At 49.4% G+C, this 19,153-nt stretch overlaps 1 protein-coding gene across 2 annotated transcripts; it reads left to right on the forward strand.

Moving 5' to 3' along the window:
• Positions 1–5,256: 5,256 nt before the first annotated feature.
• Positions 5,257–18,797, forward strand: WDR73 (WD repeat domain 73). Of its 2 annotated transcripts, none has more exons than XM_060157989.1 (8): positions 5,257–5,343; positions 5,878–5,945; positions 6,254–6,342; positions 8,469–8,557; positions 9,189–9,253; positions 15,158–15,322; positions 15,656–16,015; positions 17,123–18,797. In XM_060157989.1, exons 1-8 carry the CDS (start codon positions 5,303–5,305, stop codon positions 17,356–17,358), a joined length of 1,113 nt encoding a protein of 370 aa, XP_060013972.1. In that variant the 5' UTR covers positions 5,257–5,302; the 3' UTR covers positions 17,359–18,797. The 2 variants fall into 2 exon arrangements, with proteins under 2 accessions (XP_060013972.1, XP_060013967.1); XM_060157984.1 differs by having other exon boundaries at positions 5,271–5,509.
• The last annotated feature ends 356 nt before the right edge of the window (positions 18,798–19,153 follow it).

The raw sequence follows: 19,153 nt of genomic DNA on the forward strand, positions 1-19,153 counted from the left end.
GATTCACTGTCATTCTTCCTGGTGGGAGAGAGGACTTGGGGAACAGGCAGTCTGCAGTTGAGATCCTCATTCTAAACTCAGCCTAGCACTCCATGAGGGGTCCGACTTGGAAGTGCTGTCTTGGGCAAGCCCGCCTCTCTGCAGTGCCTGATGCTTCACATTCCTGGGACAGTGTTTGATAGTTGGCTGTGGAGCTGCTGCCCTGATTCTTTCCCCAGGGTCCTCGGAGGCCCCTTTTTTCCTGTGCTAAGCTGACAGATAAAATGATCCTAGGGGCATCTGGGGTCATTTTCACAGCTGTGGTTGGAGCTGCGAGTGCAGGCTATGTCAGGGGAGGCTTGCTTAAGTATAAATGAACCTGTCAGAGCAGAACCAAGGTCCCAGGGTCACCTGCAGAAGAGAGATGAAACTCTCAGTGCCTGCTCCCTCTCCCCCTTGAGAAATCTAAACCAACTTGATATTTAAATGGGAAAGTAAAACGGGAGTGGGTGTGGTTTAGGGAAAGCAGCATCTGTCCCTGATGACTCTGGGGGCCTGACAGAGTGATCTGAACAGATCCGAAGTCTGATTCCAGTGTGACGTCTGGGCAAGTGACTCAACCTCTGAGCCAGCTTCCAGCTATAAAATGAGGAGAGATAAACCTACCAAATAAGATTCCTTCAAGCATTTAAGTGAGGCGGCGCTCAGTACCACCTCCTAATTTCTATGACCGAGGACCAGAGAAGATAGGATGGGTGCTGTGATTGATGCAGAGGAGAGGGAGGGGGTTGAAAAGGGAATGATTATTATGGGAAGGTGATAAGAGCTATATCTGTACACCATGGCTAAGCAGTGACAAGAGTACAGAGAGGTGTAAATGCCAGGGTGGGAGATGAGAAGGAGATTGGGAAAAAAGCCGGAAATGGAATGTCCTTGTCCTGTGTGTCGTGCTTTCTGGGAGCTCAGCATGACAACCAGCTTCTCATACACGCTTCCTCTTTTAAGATGGTGATCCACAGAGCTAGCAGGCCTTGCTGAGCTAGATATGGCAAGAGTAATAATAGCAAGTACCGTTTTTGAGCCAGACTGGGGAGTAGGTTCGGTCACAGCCACACTGCAGTGTTTCTGAGAAGAGTCCAGGGCTCAGGGGTTGGTCAGTACCCTGCTCCTCCATCATTCACTCCTTTTGTACTCTGTCTCTCTAATGAGATGGTAAACTCCTGTGGGAGCAGGGCAGTATCTTTTGTGTCCCTGCCCTCCTGTGCCTGGCATAGTGCTCTGAACATTGGTGTTTAGTAAACATTTAAGCAAAAATAAATGTATTATTTTGGAGCACAGTGTCTTCTATTCATTAAGTGCTGCCACTGACCCAAAATTTCCAAGACAAGTCTGGACAGCTCCTTTGGAGGAGGACTGTTGCTTCCTGCCACAAAATAATTGGGCTAAAAAATGTAAAACTATTAAAAATAGGGCAATGTGGTTATTGCCATTTTACAATTGAAGAAGGTGAGGGTCAGTGAGGTCACACAGCTTGTATACGGACTCTTGGGCCAGTGCTCTTTTCACTCCCCTGACCCAAAGATCTGCCTCCTGGCCAACTGATAAGCCAGTCTCTCCCAAGCTGGGCGCCCATTTGTGGGGGGAGGGTGGGGGAGGGGAGGGCTCGGCCATCCATCGTTCTGCACTCCTACCCTGAGCACCTGCTGTGATTTCCACAGCACCTGGTGAGTGCCGGCTGTGAGAAGGCTGAGAGCTGGGTGAACCCGGTCAGATTCCCCAGGAGGGAAGGGCCAACTGGCATTTTATGGAGCTCCTCTGGTGCCTGGCACTGTGCTGGGCACTGTAACGCCTGTGTTACACAGGAGGCATCCTCGCCCCCTTTTCTACCCTTAGAAAGAGGTGAAGGAACCGCTCGTTGGCCGAAAGCCCTTGGGAGCGGTGAGGGAGGGCCAGGGGAGCCGGCTTTGCCCAGGTCCCCAGGTTGAAGGTGGTGGGCTTGGGCCCGAACGCCCTGAGGAAACGGTGCCCACGTGGGGTTAGAAGTGCGGCCGTGCGGGCTGTGGAGGGGGCCCCTGACCGAGACCCCCACCCAAGGCCTTGCGAGGACAGGAGGGTCGGAGGAGGGCGGGGCAGGAGCGGCAGCGAGCGCGCCGGGGCGGGCTCTTCGGGGCAGGCTCCGCCCCCAGGGGCGCGGGTTTAAAAGGAGGGAAGGCGCGCGTCAGGGACCTGAGCCGTGGCTAAGTGCACCTGAACTGAGGCGCGGCCGGCACACAGCCATAACCCTGCGGGCGCGGGGTGCGGGGCGCTCGGCTGCTCGGAGGCCTTCTGCTCTTCTTCGCTCTGCTCGCTGCCGGCGCCGCCCCGTTTAGCTGGGATCTCCCGGAGCCCCGCAGCCGGGCCAGCAAGATCCGAGTGCACCCGCGGGGCAATCTCTGGGCCACCGGTAAGTCTTCGCGGTACGGGCAAGCGCCCCCCACCCTGCTCTGACCCCATTTTCCTTCTCTGGCCTCTCCTCAGCCATGGACACTAGTGTCCAGGCTAGAGGGGACCCTGGAACTCATCTAACAGATGGGGAACTTGAGACCCAGACCCAATGACGGTTAAATCACTCACCCAGCCAGTTTAAAGCAGAGCTGGGGCTGGATCCTAAATCTTCCTGCCAGCCCGTGCCCCTTCTCTTAGACAAGACTCTACTGAATCTTCTAACCTCTGGTGTGTCTTCTCTCTGCACCTCCACCTTCCAGACACCTCTTGTTCTCCACTTCCTTCTCTGCCGTTCCCGTCCCTCTTCTAAGCAGACAGCACAACTGGCAGAGTTTCTTCCTGGCCCCGGGGCATCCCACCCTCCTTCCAGCTGTGCCGTCCCCTCCACCCCATCTACCTGCTCAGGAAAAGCTGAGGTACGGGCTTTGCTACCACCCGCGGTCTTTGTAGCTCCTGGTGACGAGGAGGAGGAAGGTTGTGTATCTTCCTGCCATGAGAACTGAAAAGTGAGAGAGATGGGGAGCTTTCCCACTGGGATAGGATCCTTGCTCCCTGACTTCCTTGTGCCTCGGCACCTCCTTTCTAGGTCACTTCATGGGCAAGAAGAGTCTGGAGCCCCCCAGCCCATCCCTATTGGGGACAGCTCCCCACATCTCCCTGAGGGACCAGAGACTGAGTCATGATCTGCTCAGGATCCTCCTGCAAAAGAAAGCTCTGGGCATGAGCCTCAGCGGCCCAGCACCTCACACCCAGGTGAGCCAGGCCCGGGAGAGGCTCAGCCAGGGCTGCCCCTGGATCCAGCATTGGGCTTACGGTGTGAGTGCCCAGCCAGGGTGTGATAGGCCCACCCAAGAAAGTCAGCGATTCTAGGCTCTCCCTGTGATCTAGAGCTCAAGCGGAGAGGATTCTGAAGAAAGAAAGCTGACCTTCCCAGCAAACCCCATGGAACAAAAAGTAAGGGAAGACGTTCCCCTCACCCATTGCCCAGTCTAAAGTCACAGCCCGGGATTATCCAGCAGGACCTTCCCCTACCTCCACCCCAGTCTACACAGACTTGCCCCACCCCAGCTGTCCACCTTTGCTGTGCCCTGTATGTGCCTGTTGGGACCCTGAGGCTCAGAGAAGGGATGAAAAGAGTTAGTCAGCAGTTAAGACAGAGTCTAGACCTTGTTCACCTTGACCAGTGCCCTTCCCAGTCTCTCGTCTGCCTCAGTGACCAGTGGCAGGGTTGCTCAACGCCAGCACTTGATATTCTGGGCTAGACAATTCTCTGTTGTGGGAGTTGTCCTGTGCATTGTAGGACGCTTAGCTGTGTCCCTCGTCTCTATCCACTAGAGTATGGATAGATACTGTTAGGACAACCAAAAATGCCTCCAGACATTGCCAGAGGTCCTCTGGGGAGGGGACAGGGGAGGGAGCCAAAATCACCCTGGGTTGTAAACCACACTGACCTATGGGGTTCAAGGCCCCAGAGTTGAAGCCAAGCCAGCTTTCATCTCCAGCCTGGCAGAGGGGCAACTCCTCCATTCTCTGTCCCTGGCGCTGTCCCCATCCCACACCACCTTCCCTGGTACTTCGTTGCTATGTGAAGAAGGCAGTGTAATGTGGTAGAATGGGGGCTCTGGTGACAGCATGCTGGGTTCATAAGCTAGCTACTTAGTAGCTGTGTGACCGTAGAAATGTCATTTAACCTCTCCAAGCCTCATCTTCCTCATCCATAAAATGGGAACAGTAGTGCCCCTCTCCTCTTAAATGAGACCATTTGTGTCACATGCTGAGCATGATGCCTAATGCATAGAAAGCACTTAGTAAACAAGAGCTGTTGCCAGTCTGTGAGCTTCCTGGCAGCACCAGTGGCTGACTTAACTTTGTGTCCCCCACCATGCCTAGCATATAATATGTACATCTTGAAAGAAGGGAGGGGCATTCCCTACAAAAGGTTCATCCCCAGCCCCATGGGGAACTAAGATCCCACATGTCGCGCAGTGTGGCCAAAAAAAAAAAAAAAGAACCACCAGCCTCTGGAGACCTCAGATGTAAGGGCCAGGTGCTCGGGCTGGCTGAGTCTGAAGGCAGACAATGTCCCCTCCGGGGCCACTGGTCTCGAAGGCCTGAAACATGAAGAGCAACTAGAGAATCTCAGAGGAAGCAGTACTTAGCCCTAGGGGGTGGGACTTCAGAAGTGAGGTCTTGGGCAGAGCTGGAGGTGGGGGAGTAAAAACACTGTCCGGCCCAGGGCCAGGCATGGTACTTGGACTTTACTTCTATGATCTCCTTTGACTGTCATGACCACTCTGTGAGGTTGAGGCTGTTATTCTGAGAAAACCACTACCCTGACCCCTCCCAGGCCCTTCAGGGAGAAAGGCACTGGGGGGCCTGCCCCTGCCTACCTCTGTGGATGCCTAGCACTTAGGAATGGCAGGATGCCCCTATCTTATCGTATAAGATATCCTAAATATTGCATGGACATACTTAAACGAAAAAAAGTATTCGTTGTTTACCTAAAATTGGAATTTAACCGGGCGTCCTGTATTTTATCTGGCCTTTTCCTCTGATCTGCAAATACCCGGTCATAAAACGAGGGTGTATTTGGTCCCTCAGGCCCCGCCCGGAACTGGCATCCTGGGAATCCCTGAATTTTCGTCTTGTTTCCAGGAGAGTTTATCCGGAGAATCCCGGACATACCTAGCTAAGGGTACCGCAGGTCCGCGGCGACGCTAAGGGACCTCTAAGCCCCGCCCCCGCGTCAGACCAGGCCGCGCCCCACTCCTCGCGAGAGGGCCGCGCTTGCCCAGGAAGGTTCAGAGGCGGAAGTGGGGTACCGGAAGCGACAGTTGCCATGGAGCCCGCGGAGGACTGGCTGGTGGAATCCTTGCGCTTGTAAATCGTGTGGGCTTGGGACGTGGAATCCGGGTCTGGAGCTGGCTTGGGGGCGGACGGGCGCGGCATGGAGCACGCAGGAAACCCGCGGCATGTGGGGCGGGACCTGTACGGAGGACTCCGCCTGGGCCTCGGCTCCCGCAGCTGGGAAATGGCACCTTCCTGTGTGCGCAAATTGTGTGAAGTACTAGTAGGGGCAGTGCTTGTGGAGGATAATAATAACATAAGTGACTATTTATTTTGCGCCAGGCTGTGGGTTAAACCTTAAACAAAGATTATCTCGATTCCTCACGTCAACCTTGGGAAGTCTTAGTACTCTAGGAGTTCCATTTTACAGATGAGGACGAGACTCAGGGAAACTGTGACTGGCCTGCCCCCAGTCACACAGGGGATGAAATGTGTAACAAGGCTTGATCCCAGTTCTGCCTGATTCCAGAGCCTGGGCCCCCAACTGCCGAACCATGCTAACATCTCAGGTTCTTTAACAGCTGTAAAGTGCAATGCATCGTGTGATGTTGTGTCCCTATCATGCAGGTACCAGGATTTCCATGCATTCGACCTCTCGGGAGCCACTCGAGTCCTTGAATGGATTGGTGACAAAGGTGATATGCCCTGCCTGGCCCTGAAGAACCAATCCTCAAGCTGGAACTCAGGAGCTCAGCCCAGAGGGACCCAGCCCTTCTTCTGGGAGCTTGAGGGCCTCTTGGTCACTTGTAGCAATTTCATGCCCCATCAGCATTATATTTCTCTTATGAAGATCTAGATCTCTTCCATCCCTCAGTACAAGGCTGCATACCAGTGGCAGAAGAGTTTGTCTTTGCTTTGGGAGATTTGGCAGAGTGTCTGGACCCAGCTGTGGTCCAGAATCTTTCTAGCACTTTGTCACAGCTTATTCTGCTTCTTTTTCCAGGAATCTTGGTTGCTGGCTATGAAAGCCTGAAAAAAAATGAGATTCTTCATCTGATATTACCTCTCAGACTTTCTGTAAAAGAAAACCAGGTAACTTGAAATATTTATGCTGAGTATATGTGTCTCCTTCTACTCATTTATTAAATCTTTATGGAGCTCCTATTGTCTACTAAATATTGTCCTGGATACTAGAAAGAGAGAAACTGTAAGCCCTGGGCCTGCCCTTATAGTCTAATAAAGGGAGGCAAATGTGCACAGAGGTAGGTTGTACAGAAAGTCCTGTGATTTACAGAGGGCTCCTAGAGCAAGAAGTCAATTATACTTTATCAAGAATAGATTTAGGGGGAATTCCCTGGTGGTCCAGTGGTTAAGACGTCACACTTCCACTGCAGGGGGCCCGGGTTCGATCCCTGATCGGGGAACCAAGATCCCATAAGCCGTGCCACACGGCCGGAAAAAAAAAAAGTTTAGGGAGCAATTAGAGTATGAAGGGTGGTTGAAACCTTAGAATGGTTAAGATCACCTAGGATGAATGTGTAGTATATAAAGAATAAGAGAAGAAGATGGCTAAAGACAGAACATCAGGGAGAACACTTAAGAAATGGGTAGAAAGGGGCTTCCCTGGTGGTGCAGTGGTTGAGAGTCCGCCTGCCAATGCAGGGGACACGGGTTCGTGCCCTGATCCGGGAAGATCCCACATGCCGCGGAGCGGCTGGGCCCGTGAGCCATGGCCGCTGAGCCTGCGTGTCCGGAGCCTGTGTTCCGCAACGGGAGAGGCCACAACAGTGCGAGGCCTGCGTACTGCAAAAAAAAAAAAAAAAAAAAAAAAAACAGAAAAAAAAAAAAGAAATGGATGGGTAGAGGAAGATGATGAAGCCACAAGGAGTACTGAGAAAGAATAGTCTTTGAAGTAGGAGGAGTCTCAGAAAAGGCCAGTGATCCAGAAGCCAAGAGATAAGAATGTGTCACGAAGAGTTGATAGCTGCCTAATGTTACTATAAAATCACTCAGGCTCATTGGCTAGATCAGTCCTGCCTTTATTGCCCTTGGGTAAATTTCCTTCCTAATGTTCTTGATCTTCCTCATCCCTACCCCTCAAGCTGACTCAGGAGCTCACCAAAATTGAGCCTTGATGAGAGACCTGATTTACCTCCTGCCTCACCCCTGGCTTTCCCTCTGTTCTCTTGTGGCCACCTCCTCTTCCCCTGCCTCTGGTTCCTCACGTGGAGATAGTAGAGTCTAGTGGCTAAGAGCATGGACTTCGGTTAGACAGACTTGGGTTCAGATGTATAACGTAACCCCTGTGACCTTAGAAAAGTTGCTTATGCTCCCTATGCCTTGGCTTTGTCATTTTAGAACAGGGATAATTATACTGCCCAGGTCATATAAACAGGGTGGCTGACACAGTGAGCACTGGATAATTGGCAGTTGTATTTTTTTAATTAATTATTTTATTTATTTTATTTATTTATTTGGCCGCATTGGGTCTTTGGTGCTGCACAGGCTTTCTCTAGTTGTGGTGAGCGGGGGCTACTCTTCGTTGCTGCTTGTGGGCTTCTCATTGCGGTGGCTTCTCTTGTTGCGGAGCACGGGCTCTAGAATGCGGGCTTCAGTAGTTGTGGCACGCAGGCTCAGTAGTTGTGGCTCGCAGGCTCTAGAGCACAGGCTCAGTAGTTGTGGTGCACAGGCTTAGTTGCTCCGCAGCATGTGCAATCTTCCCGGACCAGGGCTCGAACCCATGTCCCCTACATTGGCAGGCGGATTCTTAACCACTAGCAGGTGGATTCTTAACCACTGAACCACCAAGGAAGTCCTGGCAGTTGTATTTTTATTGCTGGAAGAACCCACCTAACTTCCAGTGCGAGGTGTGGGGAGGAATGGGGCTGTGTTAGTTGGCTGATACATTCCACCTTTCTCTGTTAAGCCTCTGTGACTCCTCTAAGAAGGCTTGGAATATAACACTTGTGCTGTGGTGAAAGGTTAGAAGAAAGGTTTTGGATGTGCAGGAAAGAAAGGAAGCTATCTGTGTGAGCAGCTGAGACCAATATTTGCAAATAACAGCACCCTGAGGCCCTGCCCAGAGAAGCATCATTGCCACCTGAGCGGCTTCCATGGCTTCCTGCCAGGCTGGGATATGGCTCCTTACTTAGAACTTGTCTGAAACGTTCCTTTGGAGAGCGGTCCCCTATCTGACTGGCCACCCCTTTGTATTTTAGGGCTTATTCCCTGAAAGAGATTTCAGGGTACGCCATGGAGGATTTTCAGACGGGTCTGTCTTTGATCTGAAGTATGTGCCAGACACCAGGTATGGTCAGCTCTGTTACCCAGACCTTCCATTCAGGATGGAGTGGCTGGAACTTTAGGGGTATCCTGTATCTTTATCACCACCCCTCCCCATCCCACCTCAGCACAGGGGCACATGGGAGGGCATGTGCACACACAGATCTGGAATACAAAGAAACCAGTGCTCGGTGGCTTTACGGTCCCTCACAGACCTCTTGACTATGGTAACCCACAGATTGCTGGCGTTGCTCTAGGGAATAGATATAAAGTAGAAGGGATGCTCTTAGCTTCTCAGAGAGCTGTTGGTGGGTAGTTGGGGCTAATAGCTCAGTTGGCAGAGGCCAGAGCCTCTGGGTGAGGCTTCTGTGTTCAGGCTCCCTGCTGGGTCCTCTAGCACACTTCATGCCACGTGGAAGCCAGGGCTCAGTCCCACGACTCTCTGTGAGCTGTGGACCTGTCCCTAAAGGGGAACAAGCCTGCTCCTCCTCTGTTAAATGAGGGTGACTGATCTTGATGCCCCCTCCCTGCGTAAGCTCTCCTGATACAGGGAGTGTAGGAATCCCAAGCTGAGTGGGCTGGAGAGGGAGAGGCTGAGGGCTGTATGGGTGAGCTCCCCACTGTCTGGGCTGAGATTTCTTATCCATCCTGAATAGGTTGCTGGTGACCAGTGGCCTTCCCGGTTGTTACCTGCAGGTGTGGCAGGTTGCAGAGGACAGCGGTAAGTGACTTTGACTCGGCGGGGTTGGGTTTGTAGGAAAGCCTGTTATTCTCACACCCCCAATCCCTAATCTGAGCCAGTTAAGAAACAGACTCAGAGCCAGTGGGAATTAAAATGCAGTATCTACTGGGACTTCCCTGGCTGTCCAGTGGTTAAGACTCTGTGCTTCCACTGCAGGGGGCACGGGTCCAGTCCCTGGTCGGGGAGCTAAGACCCCACATGCCACATGGTGTGGCCAAAAAAATTTTTTTTAAATGCAGTATCTACTTTAATGCAGCAAAGGTGAATTAGCAGCCACAGCAGTGCACACAAGCCCCAGGTGGAGCTTCCTATAGCTTGCTTCAGGAATTGAGTTTACCAGCCCAGCCAGAGGCAGAGCACCTGGTGAAGTTCGGGCCCCTCCCACCCCAGGCAGGGGCAGAGCAAAGGCAGCAGGGAGGTCACCTCTCACTGCAGGCATGCTGCTCTCAGGGAGGGAAAACAGTGAGTGAGCACAAGGCTGGGCTGACCAGTCTCCCACTCAGAGACATAGCTCTGCTGCCCAACAGGAACAGGAAAGTTGGGAAAGGCGCAGGAAGCGTTAGTCCTGTTCCTCTGGGAGTCGGGGGAGTTCCCTCATAGTATCCCCTCCAGCAGGAGGTTTGCGGTTCCCCTGTCAGGCAGGCACCGAAGCCTGCAGCCCTGATCCAGCCCCTGCCATCCCTCCTTGGGTTAGAGCATTGCTGACCAGCATGGAAGTGGGCCTCAGAGGCAAAGGCAGCCGCTCTTGGAACTGCCCCTTGGCTTGTGTGGTCCTCTGCCTCACTTGGATGCTTCCCAGAAACCGGTAGCAGCTGTTGGCTTCTCCCCAAGCTTCACTGCTGCAGGAATGTGGTTCTGGTCCTCATTTGGTTTTTGAGGTCACTGACCCTGTGGACTTTCCTTTGTTGTTTCTTCCTTGTCACTTGTCTTATGCTGTAGCTTCCAGGTGTGTGTATATACTTATTTGTAGTTATGATTGTTTATTTTTTCATAATTTTATTGAAAGTCACCCATTTTAAGTATACAGTTCAGTGATTTTTTTCTTTTTAGTAAATTTAACAAGTTGTGCAACTATAATCACTTTTAGGATATTTTCATGACCCCAGTAAGATCCATCATGCCAATTACGATTAACCCCCATGCGCACACCCTGCCCCAGGCGACCACTAATCTGCTTTCTGTCTCTATGATAGATTTGCCTTTTCTGGATATTTCATATCAATGGAATCATACAACATGTGGTCTCTTGTATCTGGCTTCGTTCACTGAGCATAGTACTTTTGAGGTCCACCCTGTCATACAATGTCATAACGTGTATCAGCAGTTTGTTCCTTTTTGTGGCTGAACAGTATTCCATTTATGGATGTATCACATTTGTCTATCTGTTCACCAGTTGATGGATCTGATTTTTGGTTATTAGGAATGATGCTGCTAAGAACATTCATGTACAAGTCTCTGTGGACCTATGTCTTCATATGTCTTGGATAGACATTAGGAATAAAATTGCTGGATCATGTGGTAAACTTATGTTTGATTTTTAAAAAATTTTTTTTTTGTTTGTTTGATTTTTTAAGAAACTCCCAAACTCTTTTCCAGAATGGCTTCATCATTTACATTCCCACCAGCAGTGTATGAGGGTTCCTGTTTCTCAGTGTCCTCACCAACATGTTATTATCTGTCTTTTTTTTTTTTTTTTTTTTGTGGTATGCGGGCCTCTCACTGTTGTGGCCTCTCCCGTTGCGGAGCACAGGCTCCAGACGCGCAGGCCCAGCAGCCATGGCTCACGGGCCCAGCCTCTCCGCGGCACATGGGATCTTCCCGGACCGGGGCACGAACCCGTGTCCCCTGCATCGGCAGGCAGACTCCCAACCACTGCGCCACCAGGGAAGCCCTATCTGTCTTTTTTATTAAAGCAGTCCTAATGGATGTGAAATTGTATATCATGTGGCTTTCATTTGCAATTCCTTAATGACTAATAATGTTGAGCATCTTTTTATATGCTTATTAGCCATTCATGTATCTTTGGTAAAATGCCTATTCAAATCTTCCTAAGGGTGTTTTGTTGTTATTTTTTTCCCCCTTAGCAGGCTGAGATAACATGCTGTCACAGGGCCTTTGATATGCCAGTTTCACTGTACATTTTAATAGATACTTGTTCGGATTAATTAACAATCTATAAGATGTAACAGTAATATTAATGAGTGTATATTATATTCCAGTCACTGTACTAATCACCTTCCACGTGTGATCTCATTAAATTCTCATAAGTCTGAGAACAAACTCTTTCCCAGAGAGGCTAACTTGTTCAGAGTCACAAAGATGGTTGCAGAACCAAGACTTAAATGTAGTCTGACTTCAAAGTCTGCTTATAACTCTGCCTGGTGGTAACTATAGTTAGATAATAATAATTGATCTCAGTATAGTATGTAGGGGCTCTGAAAAAAAGGTCATAGGGTATTTACTGACTGGCAACATAGTCTGTGCCACCATTTTGCTTAGATCTGGTTCCTGGAAGTAAGATCTACTTATGAAAGGGCACATAATAATAATAATAATTATAACAGTAATATAATATAACAGTAATAATAATTATTATTATAATAATAATCATTATAATATATATAATTATAATATATATTATATAATATATAATGTATAATATATATTATATATATAATATAATATTATAATTATAATTATTATTATTATTATTACTGTTATTTGTAGCAGTAGCTAACATTTCATCATTTAGTCGTTATTCATTGTGTGCTTCCGGTGTGTCAAGCATTGGGCAAGGTTCTGGGGATATAACAGCAAGCACTCACATAGATGTTCCTTGCTTTCTTGGTGCTTATATTTTATGAAATATTTTGCCCAGTTTTTGATTGGCTGTTTTGTCTTTATTGACTTGTGAGAGTTCTTTGTACATTCTAGATACATGTTATTTATCAGATATATGTTTTGCTAATATTTTCTCCCTGTCTTTTCATTTTCTTAATAGTGTCCTTTGAAGCATAAAAGTTTTAAATTTTGATGAGGTCCGTTTTAACAATAAAACAGTGTTATATCTAAGAAATCTTTACTTAATCCATAGATTTTCCCCAGTGTTTTTTCCAAAAGTTTTATTGTTTTAGCTCCAACATTTAAGTCTGTGATCTCTTTAGAGTTAACTTTTGTGTATGGTAGGTATGAGGGAGGGGTCTAAGTTCATCTTTTTGCGTATGAATGTCTGGTTGTCCCAGCACCATTTGTCAAAAAGCCTGGCCTTTCTCCACTGACCTGCCTTGGTGCCTTTGGTGAAAATCAGTTGATTGTGAATATAAGGATTTATTTCTGGACTCTCCGTTCGGTTCCAGTGATCTCTATGTCTATCCTTATGTCAGTAATTTATAGTTGTTTTTTATCTTTCCCTAAAAATAGGCTGCGTGGGGCAGCAATGGTTTAAAGATGAGGGGGGCGCCTTGGAGCTCTTTTGTCCTGACGGTGCCTGGGGTACCAGATGCCGTATAGAACCTGTAGCCCCAGGCCCAGGAGAGCTAGGCCCAAGGAGACTTGCTCTGATACTCATACGAGAGTAGGAAATCAGATAGTTACCTTCCCCTGGATATTAGTGCAGAATATTCCAGAATCTGGGGAAGGCTGGCCAGCTGTTTTCCTAGACGCCTAAAAATGTAGCATTATCTTGGTGAATTTTCCAAGGTCCAGGTTTGACCCACAGCTTTGGTATCTCAGAAACCTGATTCTGTCAGCACACCCAGAACAAATCTAATCTGTTATTAGGGGCAGACACGCTCACCAGACTCACAGGACTGCTGTATAAACCAGAACGCAGATTTATTAGTTTATAATGAAAAAATAAGTGTCCCTAAAAGTGGAATATTCCAGATCCTTATTCTTTTCCTATAGAAGACCTAACCTAGTCAAAGCCTGCATGGTAAACATAACCATAACAAGAGGAATCAGCTCCGAGGCTTCCAAATGGTGTTTTCATAAGCTCTCTTAGGCAGAGGGTATAGAACTTGTGAAGGCTTGGCTCTCCAGGCCCCTGGAGGGAGGGCCTGTGGCCTCTCCTCTCAGCTCTGGGGCTGAGGAGTCCACTGAGAAGGTCTTTAGGTGGAGACATACCTAACAGCCTCAGCTGAATGTCTCCCGCAGCCTCTACTTTGAAGTTAACTTCAGTCTGGAGTGGCTCTCTCTGCCGTGGACGGGCCCCAGCATTTTCTTTGCCGTTGTGGCAGAACAGCCCCCTCTCATGGGCACCACTTTTCCTTTAGACGTGGTAATACGTTAGCTCAGTACTGCAGGTGTGGAGCCATTCTGACTCCTTAAGGAGTGTGCCCACTGCAGCTCCGACCTGTTCTGTTGGTTTAATCTTCAGACAGCCTTCTTTCTTTTATTGCCCAGTTCTTGGAGGTGCCTCACTGCATCTTTTGCTTTGATTTTGTAGTAGTTTTTCTTTTCATTTGTCTAGTTGGTGTGGATTTCCTAAAGGGGGCATTTTAACACTGACAAGAGAGGGGATGAGGAGGAACCTGCATTGCTTTCCTGTTGTAACTACGGAGCACAACTCTCCAGTCAGGAGCTCTGAAGCCTTTGTTTTCTACGGCATCTTTGAAATAGGTCTTTGCAGGCTGTCCCTTGACCTCCTCCTTCCCCGCCGTCAGGGACAAATCACACCTGAGAACCAGCCCTGGCTCAGAGCAGCAGGTCCTGGGGAATCTGTTCCAGGCTCCTAAGTCTTTGGAAAGGGAAAAGGGAGCCGCTTAAGTGGGGCCCGGGGGAGTGAGGCAAGCTGTGCTGGGCTGGTTTGAATCGCAGCCTCACTGGCACTCCCCGGAGACACACGGTCCTGAGGCTCAGCTGTTGTGTCTGCTCCGACCTCCGCGGCTCCTAGGGTAGAGCAGTTATGTTCAGCAAGTCTAGACAAAGTGCACTGAGAGTCTGTGGTTTGGGGAGCAGGACCCAAGGGGCCTCTGCATCCTAGCCCAGCCTGGCCACACCTTCTGTGACTCCTTGTATGTGAACTGTCTCCAAGGAACTGACTGCCACGTGCTCGCTTGATAAGCCGCGTTAGTGTTCCTTCTCTCATCCATCTCTTCCTCATCCTCTTACCTATCCTCTAGAATTTAAAAATACATAGATCTCCATTTTCTTCAGAGAATGTGAAACCAAACAGTGAGCTCCCTCTTGGAGCAAGAAAATATAAAATGGAAAATATGCATCTCCCTTTAAGTAGTTTGTACAGCAAACTACTTGTTCTGAACTATGTTATAAATGGAGAATGCAGAGATGGGAACCTGTCTGCTGTCGAAGCAGACTGAGGTGAACAAAGCTAAAATTTGATTTAACCTGAGGGCAAGTATGTCTTTTTAATGTTCAGTGTAAAAAAGATGTGGGCTTTCTTGCCCTGTTTATGTTTGAAGACAAAGACATCTGTGTTATAACCTTGACCTGTTAGGATTCGGCCAATTGCTTGAGGTCATGGGACATGTTTTTGAAGAAATAATATTACTTCATGAACTCCGTTCCTGTTATTTCCAGTTAAGGGGTAAATAACATCATCGGCGTGTGCTCTCCTTTTCTCTTCCTTTATTTGTTCTCTGCAAAACTATAAAAAGCCAGAACTGCTGGGGAGGTTTTGAGATGGCTGCTATGATTCATTATCTCCCATTTGCAAAACAGTTCATAAGACAAATTACAGAGAAACTACAGTGCTTCTGACAGTTTCCAAAAAGTAAACACAACGCACAGTGATGATGTCTCCACATCCTCTCTCACCAGCCGTGAGGCCCTGTCTCCCCTGACCTCTGGCAGGCCTTCACCATGGAATGTTTCAAACCTGCATTAACATTCTGGACTTCAGCCACTTCCATCTTCCCCCAGATGTCATTAAGGCTGTCAGCACCATTGATGTGCACGAGAAGGAGGGGCGTCTCTGGCCCAGGATGGCCATCTTCTCGTCGGCGGCGCCCGGAGTCCTCCACGGGGCCAGGCTCAGCAGTCTGAAGGTGGTGGATCTGGAATCACAGAAGACCACCTACAGCTCAGGTACCGCAGCCCCTTGCCGGCTCCTCCCAGCCCCACCCAGCCACGCTGGAAACCGAATCCAACCCTGTGTGCCAGCTGCTGGGGAAACGAGATGAGTGAGAGGCAGGGCCAGGCCTCGGGGGCCCCTGTTCCGGGGCTGGGGAAGGCAGTCCCGGGACCGGCACCCAACCAGCCGGGCGGACCGTGTGAGATGAGAAGGCGGCAGGATGTGGTTCACTCGGCGGGGGGCTGGTGGGGAGCTGCCCAGAGGAAGGGGCTTGGACCAGCCAACGGCGCCAAACCACTGGACCCATTTGACTGCAGCCACTTTTCTCCTCTCGCCCCGCCGTCCAGGTGTCAGTGACGACGAGTTGCTGAGTAGCCTGCAGGTCCTGGACGCAGATACCTTTGCCTTCTGCTGCACCTCGGGCCGCCTGGGGCTTGTCGACACCCGCCAGAAGTGGACCCCGTCAGAGAACCTCAGGCCCGGCTCTGGGTCCGCTGGAGGGAGGTGGTGTGCAGAAGCTGGGGGCCGGGGCCCTGGGCCCAGCATTGCCAGCCTTGGCTCGGACGGGCAGCTCTGTCTTCTTGACCCCCGGGATCTCTGCCAGCCGGTGAGCTTGGTCCAGTGCCCAGTGTCCATGCCTAGCCCTGACCCAGAGCTGCTGCGAGTGACTTGGGCTCCAGGCCTGGACAACTGCTTGGCCATTTCAGGTACGCTGAGAGGATTTTGTGTCTGTCACTTGATCTCTCTCTTCCGGGGACTCTTGGGTGCTCAGGAAGGAGCCCGTAGTCCTGTAGTAAATCTGGCCCCAGAAGTTAAGGTTGCTCACAGAAAAGCTCCATATTAGCTCTCCAGGTTCTTTAGTGGTGGCCCTTCCACATCCTGGCTACCAGACTTCCCCACGCTGGTAGCAGGCCTTTCCTGTAGCAGCAGGAATTCAGTTCTGAGGTTGGTGGAGAGGCTGCGGATGGTAAGACACTAGGACAGCCACGGGCTGCACCAGGGAGAGGCGATAGGGTCTCAGCGGTGCCGCTCAGTCTACTCGCTTTTAGAACTACAGCAAGCTAGCTAGGTCAGCAGGCTCCTGGGTCTGGCCCGGCAGTATCTAGTTGAATGAGGGTGTGTAATGAGGTATCTGAAAGCCGATGGAAGGATCTTCTGACGGGGGGAGAGGTTGAAAGAATAGTTGAGAGAGCAGGAGAGGGTCCTTGGTCACGGCAGGATCCAGAAAGAGCAGAAGAGCAGAACCAGGCTTGGGTAGTTCTCTCTAAAGGCTTCTCTTTCCCCCATCAAGTAGGAGACAAGGCCCTCTGCTGAGAGGGACTCACATGTGGAGGGATTAGAATTGGGGGCAAGTGGAAGAGGTTTGAAAAGTCTCTAAAGCCTCCGTTTCTTGGGGAAAATAATAGTACCTACTTCATACAGTTGTGAGGGTTAAAAGAGAGAGTGCAAGATTAGCCTTGGGCCTGGCACGTGATAGATGGACAACAGATGCTTATTGTTATAGCTCCTTGGAGTCATCAGCTGCTGACATTGACGGCAGATGTTACGTGCCCTTCAGTTGGCCTTTAATTTTATTTATTTATTTTTTTGGCTGCACTGCGCAGCTTGTGGGATCTTAGTTCCCCGACCAGGGATAGAACCCGTGCCCTCAGCAGTGAAAGCGCAGAGTCCAAACCACTGGACCGCCAAGGAATTCCCTCAGTTGGCCTTTAAGTATCTTGTGGCTATTTGATTCATCATCCTCTAGCCTGTTTTGGTTCCGTAGAGCATTCAGAGATTCAGCGTCAATGCTCGCTTTTCTTGTTCTTCCTCAGGTTTTGATGGGACGGTCCAGGTCTATGACGTCACGTCTTGGGGTGGAATGGGGCGCCAAGTAGAACCTCTCTTCACTCACAAAGGTCACATCTTCCTAGACGGCAATGGGATGGACACTGCTCCACTGGTCACCACCCACACCTGGCACCCCTGCAAACCGAGGACTTTGTTGTCTGCAGCAAGTGATGCCTCTCTGCACGTATGGGACTGGGTGGACCTCCATGCTGCCCGCTGACTCCAGCATCTTTCCGCCCAGGCCCTAGGAAGCTGCTGTGTAGCAAGGATATTGATTCAAGATTCAAGTGACCACAGAGCCCTGTTACCAGCTGAGTGGCTGTGGGCAAGTTAACCAGCCCCTCAGTCCCAGTTTATTTGTAGAATGAGACTGGTAATAACTACCTGGTAGGACTGTTGGGAAAGTTAGAAGTAACATATTTAAAACTAACTGGTAAGGGGACTTCCCTGGTGGCACAGTGGTTAAGACTCCGCACTCCCAATGCAGGGGGCCCGGGTTCAATCCCTGGTCAGGGAACTAGATTCCACATGCATGCTGCAACTAAGAGTTCGCATGCCACAACTAAGGAGCCTGCCTGCCGCAACTAAGGAGCCCATGTGCTGCAACTAAGGCTCCTGCGAGCCACAACTAAGGAGCCCACCTGCTGCAACTAAGACCCAGCACAACCAAATAAATAATAAAAAATAATAATAATAACTGGTAGGATTCATGGCACAATAAAGATTTCGTAGCTACTCTTAGATCTGGGAGCCCCATTTCCCCCAAGTGTAAAATGGCAGCGTTTTACCCCTGTCTGCATTCACAACATCATGGAATCTGAAGAGCCAACGAATGTAAACAGGTTCTGTGAACTTTTCTACAGAAGTGAAAATGTATAGTGACAGATAATCATGAAAAAAGTCAACGCCAGTAGCAATTAAGGAAATAGCAATTAAAATAAGGTTATGCCATTTTTATCTACTAAATTGCCAAATTTTAAAACATTTTTGCCTTGAACAGCTGTTAGAGGTTACATGGTACACAATTCAGAAGGTACAGAGGAGCATCTTAGTTCTTTGGGGGCAGCTGTTTTTAAAGGTGGTAACAGCCAGGGTGGGGAGCTAGGCATTCTCATCAGTACCACCTGCAGCTGGCATTCAGGCAGAGACTGGCCACCCTCCTCTTGGGCGGTTCTCACTGGAACACGGCCTTCACCAGGGTGATGCTTTCCAACCCCTGCCCCCCAGGGGAGTAGGCCCAAAGGACATTTCTTTTTGGTGGCCCGTAGCAAATATGAAAGTGTACCTGCATGTGATTCCTCACTGTCACATTTGTTAAAGGATTTTCAGCAATTTTCTTGTTGAAATTATGTGATTACTAGTCAGTTTGGGCTCTGATTTTTTTTTAAAGTAGCTTTATTGAGAGATAATTCACATACCATACAATTCAACCATTTAAAATGTACAATTTAATGGGTTTTGGTATACTACTTTATTAGTTTTTAAAAATTATGGTAAAATATATCTAACGATTTGCCATTTTCCCCATTTTTAAGTGTACAACTCAGTGGCATTAATTACATTCACAATGTTGCATGACCAGCACCACTATTTGTTTCCAAAACTTTTCATCACCCCAAACAAACTGACTATTGTGGGCTCTGGTTTTTTGGCTCTCAGCTGGGCTCCTATAACAAAATGCCACAGACTGGGGTCTAAAACAACAGAGATTTCCTTCTCACAGTTCTGGAGGCTGGGAAGTCCAATATCAAGGTGCGGGCTAGGTGGGTTTCATCCTGAGGCCTCTTCTCTTAGCTTGTAGGTGGCCACCATCTTGCTGTGTGCTCACATGACCTCTTCTCTGTGCTCCTGCAGAGAAAGCCCTGGTCTCTGTTCCTCTTCTTATGACACCAGTCCTTTCAGATTAGAGCCTCACCCTTATGACATCACTTAACCTTAATTACCTCTTAAAAGCTCTATCTCCAAATACAGTTACATTGGGGGTTATGGGGGTGGGAGGGGGTATAATTTGACCC

Source organism: Lagenorhynchus albirostris, chromosome 1 (genome assembly GCF_949774975.1).
Source record: "Lagenorhynchus albirostris chromosome 1, mLagAlb1.1, whole genome shotgun sequence".
NCBI lineage: Eukaryota > Metazoa > Chordata > Mammalia > Artiodactyla > Delphinidae > Lagenorhynchus > Lagenorhynchus albirostris.